We start from the raw sequence: 12,880 nt of genomic DNA, 5'->3' as shown, positions 1-12,880 counted from the left end.
CATATGGGACAAGCTACTGCTATGGATAAAGGGTTAGTTGAGAAGATGAAGAGTGGTTATCAATGGGCACTGCTCCTTTTGGATTAATGTTATTAATGGAGTCCTCAAAGGTTCAGTGCTGAGCCCATTGTTTTTTTTTGATATTTATTAATGATACTGATGATGGCATATCATGCTTAATGCTAAGGTTGTAGATGATACCAAAGTTGACAAGGTGGTTAATGATAGTAATCAGGGCATGCTACTGCAACAAGGCCTAGAAAAATTAGGCAGGTAGGCTGAGAAGTTACAATTGAAGTTTATCAATGATAAATGCAGGGTACTATATACGAGCAGCAATAATCATAGAATAACATGCCAATTGTGTGGCACCGCACTCAGAGTAGTGGACATTGAAAAAGACCTGGGTTTAAATAAGCAGTCAGATGCAAAGTTCTCTAAGCAATACAGACAGACTTGCTGGGACAGCTCATGGAATTTTATCAATTAGGCAAATGAATTTTGCCTGCAGAAATAAGGAGGCAGCAATTCCACTGTTGAAGGCAATGGTAAAGCCATATCTTGAGTACTGTATATAGGTCTTAGAAGCCTCATTTTAGAAAGGATATGTGTCTGCTGGAACAGGTGAAGAAAAGAGCAACAAAATTAGTGAGGGGAACAAAAAGGATATTCTTACCAAGAAAGACTTCAGTTCTACAAATTGTATGCAATGTGTGGAAACTAGATCCCTGCAAGGAAAGATGGTTGAGGTGTTTTAAGACTTTGAATGGATTCTGTAAGCTTAATGTTGATGGTATACTTACTCTTGCTCATACAATACATATAAATGTTAGCGAGCATAAATTTAAATTGAGGAAGGATGACTGCAAAACAGATGTGCAGAAATTTGCTTTCAACAAAGAAGTAGTTTATTGCTGGAACAAACATTCATCTGGTGTTTTAGAAGTGGGTAGTGTGATTAAATTTAAGATGAAATAAGACAAATTGATATCAATGTCATTGATATCAATTGATATAGATGTAGGAAAAGAAAGGAAAAAACTGACTCGAGTAAATAATACGAAGGTCTCTGAGATAACAGAAGAGGAGAAAAAGCAATATGTACTGGAACTTAAGAACAAGTTTAAGCTTCTGCAGACTTCTCAGGACCAAGATATCGATGAGGAATATTACAACTTTCTGAAAGTGAGAAAGCCCAGGAAACCTATAGGTAAAAAGAAATCCAAAGAAGAAAAAATTAGTCAAGAAACACTTGTCATGATGAACCGAAGACAACAAATGAAGAGCAAGATAAACACTGACAAGGGGCAAACTGAGTTATGCAAAGCCATTAGAAAGAGACTCAGAGAGGATATAAGATTTAACACAAGAAAGGTAGAACAAGCATTAAGGGAAAACAAAGGATTTAAATCAGCAGCCATGAGCAGCAATGCAGAAAGACAAATGATACTGAAACTGAAGAGTAGCGATGGTGTACTTATAAATAGTAGAGAAGGCATAATTCAAATAGCAGAAGAATACTAGAGAATTATACAAAGGGCGAGGGAATGATGACAGCAATGGGAAGATGGATCGCAAATTAGTAACACACACAACATACCCAATATCCTTCCCGATGAGGTAGGACATACGTTGAAGAAAACGAAGAATCAGAAAGCCATAGGGGAAGATGAGGTTACTTTGCTGTTGTTAAAATTGGGAGGAAGAGACATGACACAAAAACTTCACAAAATGCATTAGAAAAGGTGTGATGCCTAAGGAGTGGAATAATGCAATCATAGTTTTGCTGCATAAGAAAGGAAATAAATCAGAAACTGGAAATTATAGACCAATTAGCTTGTTATCCCACATCTACAAGTTGTTCACAAGGGTCATTACTAACAGATTAGAAAGAATACTTGATGAGAATCAACCAAAAGAGCAAGCTGGCTTTAGGACAGGATTCTCCATTATACATCACCTTCACGTAATATCACAGATAACAGAGAAAGCAAATGAATATAAAACACCATTATCTGTGACATTTGTAGATTATGAAAAGGCATTTGACTCCATACAACATAAGGTAGTGTTTTGGGCATTGGAAAGGCAAGGCGTAGACACCCCATACATTACAATTTTGAAGAAAATATATCAGAATGCTGCCTCCTTTGACTTGACAAAGAGAGTAGCAAATTTAAAATTGAGAAAAGAGACACAATATCTTTGAAGTTGTTTTACTGCTGCCCTTGAAGAAGCTTTCAGAAGATTGGACTAGTCGCAGAATGGACTCAATGTGAATGGAGAATACCTAAACCATTTACCATTTGCAGATGACGCTGTGATCATAAGCCATGATCCCAAAGAATTAGAGGAAGATCTTAATCAGTTATACAGAGTTAGTAAGGATTTTGGACTAAAGATGAATATGGCTAAAACAAAAGTAACGATGAACAACTATGCCACAGAAAGGGATATAATCATTGAAGGAGCAGTAATTGAAAATGTGGATTCATATACTTATCATTAGCTGTGATAATAATAAATGGCTGGAAGTCAAGAGAAGAATAAATTTTGGATGGAGAAGAATAAATTTTGGATGGATAGCATTCAGCAAATATAGTGACATACTGAGGAGCAATATCCCAATTTGTCTGAAATGTAAAATAATGAACCAATGTATACCCCCCACCATGACTTATGGAAGTGAAATGACACACCAAAAGAATGGAAGAGAAGCTGAGAACTACACAGCAAAGAATGGAATGAATATATTGGGAATCAGACTGTTAGATAAGAAGAGAAACACATGGATTAGGCAGCAAACTCAAGTTAAGGACATTCTTATCAAAACTAAAGAACTAAAATGGTCTTAGGTAGGATACATAGCTCGAAGACAGGATGACAGATGAACTAAGAAAATAACAGAATGGTACCCAAGAGGAGCTAGAAGAAAACCTGGAAGTCAACAACAGAGATGGACAGATGAAATTCATGAGTTTGTGGGTAGTAAATGGATGGCCATTGCACAAAACAGAAGGGACTGGAAAGTTGCTGGAGAGGCCTTCATCCTGCAGTGGATTGAAAATGGCTGATGATGATGATATCAATGTTTCAACCTTCATATAATCTGTAGCTTTCAAATAATTATATAACTAAAGGAAAGAGGTTTTTGGTATAAACACTACATTGTAGCAACTTATTAAAATTTTGTTTTGATAAAACTAATGTTAATAGAGGTAAATAAATAATTGAAGGTAATTCTGGGCTATATTTTTTTTTTTTTTTTTTTTTATGCTCAGTCATGTTTTCCTTTTCCTATTACATTAGCAAATATTATTGGTAGTTACACTTTAGATTCCTGACCAAACGTTTGATTTAATTTAGTACAGTACTTTTATAGTTAGCTGTTGAAATAAGGTTTATTTAACCTGGGAGGCCGTGAGGTTCGATTTTTTTTATTTTATGTATTAAGCAAATAAATATATAAAATAATTAATATGGCTTGACTGCATGGGTCACATCATGCTTTGAAGGGGAGACAAGTTTCATGATGAATATTCTGACTTCCCCACATCATTTTACCAATAATATGTTACTGCCTACAGGGCCCAACTATACGCAACTAAATGGAGGAGTTATCAGGGCAAACAAAAATATGTCACTTTGGAGGCAAAAACAATAAACAGCCTTCGAAGAGTGCTCGAATGCGAGTTTCTAGCTCGGCCCGCAAATTAATGATTGACCCCTACCCGACTGGTGTACTGTATTAACTTCCTACCTAGCAAATAATCATAACTTTTTTTTGAGGCCTCGGCCAAAAAAATAATTTTCTTCTTATGCATCGGAGAATGTTTCGCTTATAACATAATATAATCGGAAAATACTGAAAGGCTTGAAATAAAGAGCTACAAAACGTAACTTTAGTTCATTTTATTATATATATATTTTAGCAACTTTTTTCTTTAAATAAAAATATATTTACAATATTCTGTTTGATACCACATAATCAGTATAAATCAGCATGATTTTTTTTTCCCCCCAAGTTTAATCGAATCACCGAAAGTTGGTATAATATTACCTTCACCAATTTTTTCCAACTTTTCATACTTCTGCATTATACATCAATCTTGCTAGATCCAATCGGGAATTCCAGGTAAGAAACACCTCTCTGAAACTCAAATACAGTATAATAATTGCAGACTATTATCCAGAGGTGATGTTCTACCAGAAATTAACCACTTTGTCTTACTAGAGGAGGCGCTGTAGTAGCAGGACTACTCTGTGGAAGATATAGTACATGTACTGGTAAACGTAACGCTTGGTAATGGTGTTGTTTGAACTTATCTGTTTTACTTTTATTAATTTGAAGAACTAGAAGAATCTTGGATAATGGTTTGAAATCGGAAAATGTAATAAAAATCAAGGTTTTATTTCATATTTGTGTGGCCTAGTAATTATTAAAGACAGACAGTTATTTTTTCATCCCAGTGGAAACAACCATGTTTTGGTTAGAACACATGTAAGTGTTAATGTGAATTCAACCGTAATCTGGTGTACGATTAAAAAAAAAAAAAAAAAAAAAAAGGAATATACATGTTTTATTATAATCGAACCACGGAGGATTTATTCGGATAATTAAGTATTTTTTGTTTTACAGTTTTTACAGCTGGAAAATTGCTTGCCAAAAACTTAAAAATATCTCTTGAACTACATCCACAGGAATTTTTCCAGTAGGTCTACGTAGCCCCCAATTCTGACAGCTGTGTGCCGGTAATGGTAAAAGTTTATTTTTTGGTTTATAAACTTCATATATGACCTATAGTCCAATAATTAGAATATATGGATAATAAATCTTAATAGTATCGGTTGTACTCCCAGTCAGTTAGCACTGGGCTTGCCATACGATTATCGACGGGCTCGTTAGACCAACTGCCCATCGTATATAACTTCTCTTATTTGGGTTATCCACGGACTCAAAAAACTAGAAATCTAATAATAGTTAATATTTTTATCGCACATTCAAATATTATTAGTGATATGCTGATCATACATACCTCAAAATGCATGAACATGATTTCTTTTTCTTGTTGCCAGTGTAAAGATTGTTTCAAGATACTAAGAACATCATTTAACTAATAAACTGCTATACATGTTTATGTTATGGATTTCATATACATTGTCCATAAAATTTGTAATAAATGTAAACATTTTATTTTTAAACAGTTATAGTATCAGTTCATAATGGTCATCATCAATTTCAAATAATTTTTGTAAATGATATAGCATGTTACTCTGAAAAATTTCCAGTGTCAGCATTGATAAGTGCAGCTTCCTGTATGACTCTATTTGTAAGATGTTGCAAATTTGTAGTTGTTACGGAAAAATATTTTTGGCTTTATTCCCCATATACCAAACTCATGCATTTCAGATTGGGCAAATTGAAGCCTATTCCCGTACTTCTCTTTGGCTGATCCATTAAGAGAAACTTTCATCCAGCCACTGTTGAATAGAAAATGCATGCTGCAATGGTGTGTCATCTTGCATAACCACTCGAGTTTGCCTCACAGCCATCAGATTGAGGCATTAACTCATTATCAACCAAGCACGTTCAAGTTATAGTTATGGTGCTTTTAAAGTAAAGTAAAATCAACGAACAATGTTTAAATAGAACGGGCCAGTAAATCAATGATTTATCATAAGAATTTTGACTTTTCAGATATAGAATGGGTTGGTCATTCACTCAGTAGCAGACAATATTTGGCATTAATGGATGACTGTTTCTATACCAGCATAATAGAAAGGCAACAAGAGAAAGCAATACTCTTGATCTCATTACCAGCATAGATTTCATCATGCATTAAGAACATTCAGATAAAGCGACCATTGGTTGAAAGTGATCATAGTGTATTGATGTGGGATTTATTTAGACATAACTGTCAAGTATAAAGGGAAGGAATTTTACAGTTTTTAAATTGTTTTCAGTGGAATAAACTGATGTTAACAACTGCAGATGCTAAATGGGAAGTGTTCAGGGAAGTAATTGTAGAGGTTACTAAGACTTCCATACCAACTGAGGGATACTGTTGTATGTTGTAGTAGGGTTTTAGGAGCATCAGTGACTAAAGCCATATTGTTTTGTGTATATTGTCTGTAAATTGCTTGTGTTCTGAGGTAAATTTTCTGTTTACTGGACAAAAAATCCCCGAGTTCTGGGAGATAAAACCATGCTACCCTCACCTGAGGTTGACTAACTCAGCGACGTGTGAAAAAGCCCATAAAAATTCCTTCTGTTATTGATGGGACTCAAACTCGGGTCTTTTCTACCCGGTTTAGAAAGGATGGCGATTCTACCAACTGTGCTACCCATGAGTGCCTGAGAGATACTGTTCAAGATTTAGACTTAATGGAATTAGATGAACTAATGAAACTAGTGGCATAGAAGAATAGAAATGTGCAAGATGTTTAAGAATTATCTGGAAACACAGAAGCCTACAGTAAGTGTGAATTAGTGTACAATCAAATTACTGAGGAGGATGATCAGGTTTGCCAAAGCAGATTACAAGAAGTCTTTGGCTGAGAATGCAAAGAAAAGTAGCAAAGAATTCTTTGCTTATAGTTATATTAACACTAGAAGAAAAGGGATGAAAAATTAGTCCACTAAACATGAATGGCATAACTGTTAATGATCCTGTACAGGTTGCCAACAAATTGAATAAATATTTGCATCTTTATTCACAACAAATTGAATAAATATTTTGCATCTTCATTCACAAACAGTCTTTAGGGATGGAGATACCAAAAGTGTACCTAATTCTAACTGAGAGTTTAATGACTTAGTGATAACTGAGAGGAAATTGGAAAATAAATTGTTGAAGCTAAAAATAAATCTAGCACCTGGGACTGATGGAATCTGGCCAATTAATATATGCACCATATAGTACTTTGCAGGTAAAATTCTCTTTGTACTTTGCCAGTAAAATTCCTATATATCACTGGCAGAACTCAAAATGAGCTATCCTAGGGACCTGTGTGCATTACTCAGAGAAATTCATGTTAAATTGTACAGTTACTCATAGTTTTTCATCCTCCACTACCTTCAGTCAATATGTTATTCTGGATTATTGCTATCTAAATATGCTAATGCACCATAAAACTCTAAAACAAACAAAGTTATAAATATAGCACCTTGCAATTATCAATATTAAACCACACTTGCTAATTTTTAGCTTATCCACTGAGTCTTTCCCACTCTTCTTGGAGTAGCATGCCTTCATTACTGTCATTAATCATTGCATTCACCTCTGTATCATAAACAAACTTAGACATTAACTTTGATATGTCTTCATCAATATTGTTACAATAAAAACATTAAACAAAAAAAAAAAAAAACATTAAACACAGTACAGAACTCAACACTGAACCTTAGTGACTGCACTAACAAAATCAGTTCAGGAAGAGCAGTGGCTATTCATAGCTGCTCTGCCTTTTGTCATTTCAACCATCACTATGAACAGAGAGATGGTTGAAATGGCAAACTTTTAATATTCTTTCTGACTTTCTTCCTAATGCCACACTGATCCAATTTTTACTCTAGGCTTTAGTGTCAAAAGCTTTATTGAAATCTAAATATATTATATCAGAATTATTTTTGCATCCATTTCCTTTGTGACTATGTCATAGTAGCTAATCAGATTGGTCAAGGAAGAAATTTCTTTCAAAATTCTGTGCTGCAATTGCTCTATAATTGTATTCCATCAAAGTGATTATGCATTCATTCTGTAACTGCTGAACTTATTTTCTTTGGTACAGAAGTCCACCTTACAGGTCTATATTACTCAATTTGCCCTTTCAACCCCTTTTGTGAATAGGAGAGATAAAATTCTGAGAGATAAAACCATGCTACTCTCACTTGAGGTTGACTAACTCAGCGACACGTGAAAAAGCCCATAAAAATTCCTTCTGTCATTGATGGGACTCAAACTCGGGTATTTTCTACTCGGTTTAGAAAGGATGGCAATCCTACCAACTGTGCTACCCACAAGTGCCTGAGAGATACTATTCAAGGTTTAGACTTAATTGGAATTAGATGAACTAATGAAACTAGTGGCATAGAAGAATAGAAATGTGTAAGATGTTTAAGAATTATCTGGAAACACAGAAGCCTACAGTAAGTGTGAATTAGTGTACAATCAATATATAAAGACTCCCACTGAATGCTCTTATAATTATGGCTAAAGGTCTGCTTATCTCTTTTACTGCTGTTTTTAATGTAATGCTTTCAATTTAATGTAAATTTTTTACATTCAGGGGAGGTCTCTTATCCAGAAAGGCTTCAGTTTTGTAAATTACATATATTTAGATTTCGATAATATATTATTGAAATCTAAATACATTATATCAGAATTATTTTTTGCATCCATTTCCTTTGTGACTATGTCATAGTAGCTAATCAGATTGATCAAGGAAGAAATTTCTTTCAAAATTCTGTGGTATGATTGCTCTATAATTGTATTCCATCAATGTGATTATGCATTTCTTCTCTAACTACTGAACTTATTTTCTTCAGCACAAAGTCAAGCTTACAGGTCTGTATTACTCACTTTGCCCTTTCAACTCTTTTTGTGAATAGGACTAACATTTGCATATATCCAATTTATATAGATTCCCACTGAATCCAAGGATGCTCTTATAATTATGGCTAAAGGTCTGCTTATCTCTTTTACTGCTGTTCTTAATGTAATGCTTTCAATTTAATGAAAAATCCTTACATTCAGGGGCGGTCTCTGTGGATTGAAGATGTGTGAATGTATGCCCAATTTACAAAGGGAGCATCAAAGGATGAAATGAGTAATTACAGACCTGTCAGCTTGGCTTCTGTTCCAACGAAAGTAATGCAGGACCATCTAGACAGGATTGCAGTTACAACTTGGATTTATTAAGGAACAATCTTATGTGATCGATACAATTGGATACTATATTTTTGCATCCAGTAACAAAGAACTGGATGTAAAAATAATTTTTACATCATATACTTATATTTCAGAAAAGCTTCTGGTGCTGTTGCACATTAAAGACTGTTATACAAATGTGGCATGAAGAGCAAGTCTCTCTCTCTTCTCAAACTGGTTGAATTTGAGAAGAGAGAGTGGTTATCAATGGGCACTACTCTTCTTGACAGATGTTATTTGCAGAGTCCCCCAGGGTTTAGTGCTGGGCCCATTGTTGTTTTCTCTACTGTATTTATTAATAATATTGACAAAGGTATATCAGGCTTAATGTGTAAGTTTGCAGGTGATATGAATGTTGGTTAATCACAGTATCGGGGTAAGCTACTGCAACAATCACTAGAAAAGTTAGATTGATAGGTTGCAACTGAAGTTTAAATTGAGAAATGGAAGTTACTTTCTATGGGGAGCAGTAATCCCAGATATTACACCATGTAGTACCACAATCAGGGTAGTGGAGTGTAAAAACAACCAGGGGTAATTGTCCAGTCAGATATGAAGTTCTCTGAGAGGTGCAGACAGGCTCTCTGCACCTCTCAGAGAAATTCATATACAGGAATTTTTCCTGCAGTGGTAAGGATTTGATTATCTCATTGTATAAAGCAGTGGACATGCTATATCTTGTACTTTGAATAAATTTAAGGAGGATTACAATAATTATTAGAAGTGATGGATATGAGTTGTGTTTTTGGTTGTTATTGAATTCTGCTGCTAATTCCCTCTGTGTCCATCCTTCACATCCATGTAATAGGATGTCTGTTTTTTGTAACTTAATGGCATGATTATTATTATTACATATGTGAAACAAAAAGAATATTAAAGAAAAGTTATAAAATACATTCAGTTTACATAATTCCAGACTTGATGTTATGAACTTCTTGTTTTACATTACTTCTTTTATTACATTCATTACATTACTTTTACATTTTTACATTACTAAAAATTTTACGTTACTTCAAGAAGTAATGTAAAATTTTTCCATCAACTATCTGTTTAAAATAAAATTACAGCAGCATATTGATTATTGGGCATTAGTGGCAAAGGGACAGAGACCATACAAGTGTATCTATAGTTGTCAAGAAAGTATAAAGTGAAGCTAACTTTAGGCATATTCAAAGGATTTGACTGAATCTGGTCTTGGGCAGAGTAAGTTTTAGAATATTAATTTTTATACTACAATATAATCCATAATTGTACTGATGACAGATTGATTGACACTTCTATATGGAAAAATTGTCTAATAAGAAAACTATGCTGCCCATTTATATTCTGTGGGATCCGTGAAATGCAGTACAATCCCCTTGAAAAGTGGTATCTGTTTTTCACTTGCAAATGTAATTTTAAAAAAATTTTTTTAAACATGTCTTCTGGGGACAGCATGAGCTGTGTCCATTGTGTGTAATTCCAATTATTTTAATTGTTTATATTGAGTATGTTAACTGAAAGATGTCTGTAAACAGCCACAGGTTATTTTTATTAATTGTTTTAAAAGATGATTTTAGGGTAATATAAATTTATTATATATGCTGATGGAGTCTGTCATAATATAGTTTATATTGATATTAGATTTATTGCCTGGAAAACTGTCCCAGGGCTAGATTTACTTATGTTGAACAAAATATATGTGCTGGTGCCCTCAGTTAAAAATTTTAACCCAGCACTGTCCAGTTTATGCTCACCCTGGTATAAAGTATAGGCATTTTAAGAATTTCTGTTTAAGAATTTTGAAAGAAATGGTAAAAGAAATTGTTACATATTTGATATACAAGTAATCAGTAATAATGTAATAGGCTTGTATGAAAATTTTAAAATAAATAATATATAAAAATTAATGAAATAACAAAAATAAAATACTTTCACCTGCTATGTATTATTTAATACCACTACAGAAAATCTCCAAAGAGAAAGTTAATTGTTCTAACTCTAATCTGACAGTGCCACATTTAATGCTCATTGTGATCTTACAACAGATCTTATGATCAGGTTGTTGGAACTGAAACCAAGCTTATCAGAACTTTCTCAAATGATGAATCCTTTGCCTTATGTTGTGTAGCCATATACTTAGACACGAATGTCAGAGGTGGTGGGATAATGTGATCATTTACAAAGTGATGTTGGTGTGTATAAGACTGGTGCCTATACACTTGAGGCACCTCCGTGGGCAGGAGCAGCAGTGCGTAGCACACACTTCTTGATTAGACCGGGGTTCGAGCCCATGACCACCAAATATGGAGGATGTGGAAAGGTCAAGGAATAACTACCGCATATCCCCAGAGCAATATGGCCTTAGTTGCTAATGCTCCTAAAAAAAACCAAACCAAATTTAAGAACATTTGAATTTCTGAAATTTAGTTTCAATGAGTTAAAGTTTAATACAATGAGAAACTGAATGTGACTAATCAATTTGGAAGCCTTAGCAGGAAATGATCACACAATTATTAGTTGGAAGATGAAGAAAGAGTTTGTAATTATTAAAGGTAAAGACACGGGTTTTAAATTTAGAAAAGGGAACTATGACTGATTAAGTTACCACGTGGTCCCTGTCAGCTGGGCAGATAGCAGAGGAAAGATGAATACATTAGAATATGGAATATGTTTAAAGCAATAGTCACAGAAGCAATAAATGTATGTATATCATTATATATAGAGAATATAGCATAAGATGGATGAATACAGAGCTGGCTAGTCTAATAATGTAGAAAAAAAAAAAAATGATATGGGAAAGTTAGTGTGATAGTAGTAGTAGTAGCAGTGGCATTTGATGCAAGAAAGCAAGTGTATGAGCTTATGCAGCATCAGCCAAAAAAAAAAATCACACCATTCCCTCCAAATGCCTGTCCAGTTCCTCCTTAAATTTATTCAACCTATCAACTTCCACAACGACAGATGGAAGTTTGTTCCAGCAATTAACCACCCGCTGGCTAATTTCCGCACATCTAATCTACATCTGTCTTTTCTTAATTTGAATTTATGCCCCCTTAGGTTCGTAATCTGAACAAGTGGAAGGATCCCATCAGAATTCAGCATGCTCAACCCATTCAAGGCATTCAACCCATTGATGAAAAGTACTGATGCCTATAATAGTCACAAGGTGATCTGTAATAGTGCCACAGAAAAGGTTAGTTTGGCAAAAAGGCGAAATTATACTCAGCCTTTGCCAAACTTCATCCTCATCTCACCCTTTGGTTAAGAGTGCAGTGAATGGGACAAACAGTTTTTCATGTATATGAATACAAAGAAGAAAACAAATCAGACTGGGCTTTTGCATAATGTGTATGGAAAAATTTTAGGTAAACCTGCTGATGAATTAAGCAGGTACTTTGCATTGATCTCTGCAAACAAAAGACCCTTAATAGAGAGGCTGAGCAATATGAAATTAGTGATATTGAAATTACACATGATTGTTTACTAGAAAAACTTTTGAGCCTAAATGCAAATGAGGCTCTTATACCCTGTAATTTTGAAGTAGGTGGTGAGAAAATGTATTGAACCATTAAGATTAATTATGAGGACATTATTGGACTCTGGAGAGATTCCTTTGGATTCTAGAAGTGCTAATGTATCACCATTATATAGTGGCAATTCAAAGAGTGAAGTAGGCAAGTACAACTCAGACTGACTTTAATGGTAGAGAAAATCATCGTGGTAAAAACATCGTGGCACAGTGATAAAAACAGTGCAATATAGTGACACGTAGATAGGGAATCTAAAGGATACGCAACACAGTTTAGATAAGGGAAAATCATGTTTCGATAACCTGATTATTTATTTTGGCATAGTTACTCATGAGCTGGATGGAGGAATTAATTTCAACATTTTTTATTTGGATTTTAGCAAAGCCTTTAACTCAGTCTCTCATGAGAGGTTACTATATAAACTGGAATGTGTTGGGA

At 34.3% G+C, this 12,880-nt stretch overlaps 2 protein-coding genes across 5 annotated transcripts in view; one reads left to right on the top strand and one right to left on the bottom strand.

The window, feature by feature from the left end:
- Cdk5 (Cyclin-dependent kinase 5) overlaps positions 1-4,212 on the bottom strand; it is a 166,600-nt gene extending 162,388 nt beyond the window's left edge. Inside the window, exon 1 of the mRNA XM_090379424.1 lies at positions 4,061-4,212. Within this exon, the coding sequence (XP_090235550.1) occupies positions 4,061-4,097 (37 nt within the window). The 5' untranslated portion in view covers positions 4,098-4,212. The remainder of the gene's footprint in view (positions 1-4,060) is intronic.
- A 71-nt stretch (positions 4,213-4,283) lies between these two features.
- The window catches only part of Bap60 (Brahma-associated protein 60), a 165,470-nt gene continuing 156,873 nt past the window's right edge, over positions 4,284-12,880 (top strand). For 2 of the 4 annotated variants that reach the window (XM_090372238.1, XM_090372219.1), the window contains exon 1: positions 4,284-4,501. The gene's annotated coding sequence lies outside the window, so the exon portion shown is untranslated. Of the gene's footprint in view, positions 4,502-4,639; positions 4,759-12,880 lie in introns of all 4 variants that reach the window. The other 2 variants (XM_090372224.1, XM_090372231.1) reach the window with 2 other exon arrangements.

This window comes from Mastigoproctus giganteus, chromosome 1, assembly GCF_048544385.1.
Source record: "Mastigoproctus giganteus isolate SK-2022 chromosome 1, ASM4854438v1, whole genome shotgun sequence".
NCBI lineage: Eukaryota > Metazoa > Arthropoda > Arachnida > Uropygi > Thelyphonidae > Mastigoproctus > Mastigoproctus giganteus.
Note: the sequence above shows the minus strand (reverse complement) of the source record. Positions and strands in the feature narration are given on the sequence as shown.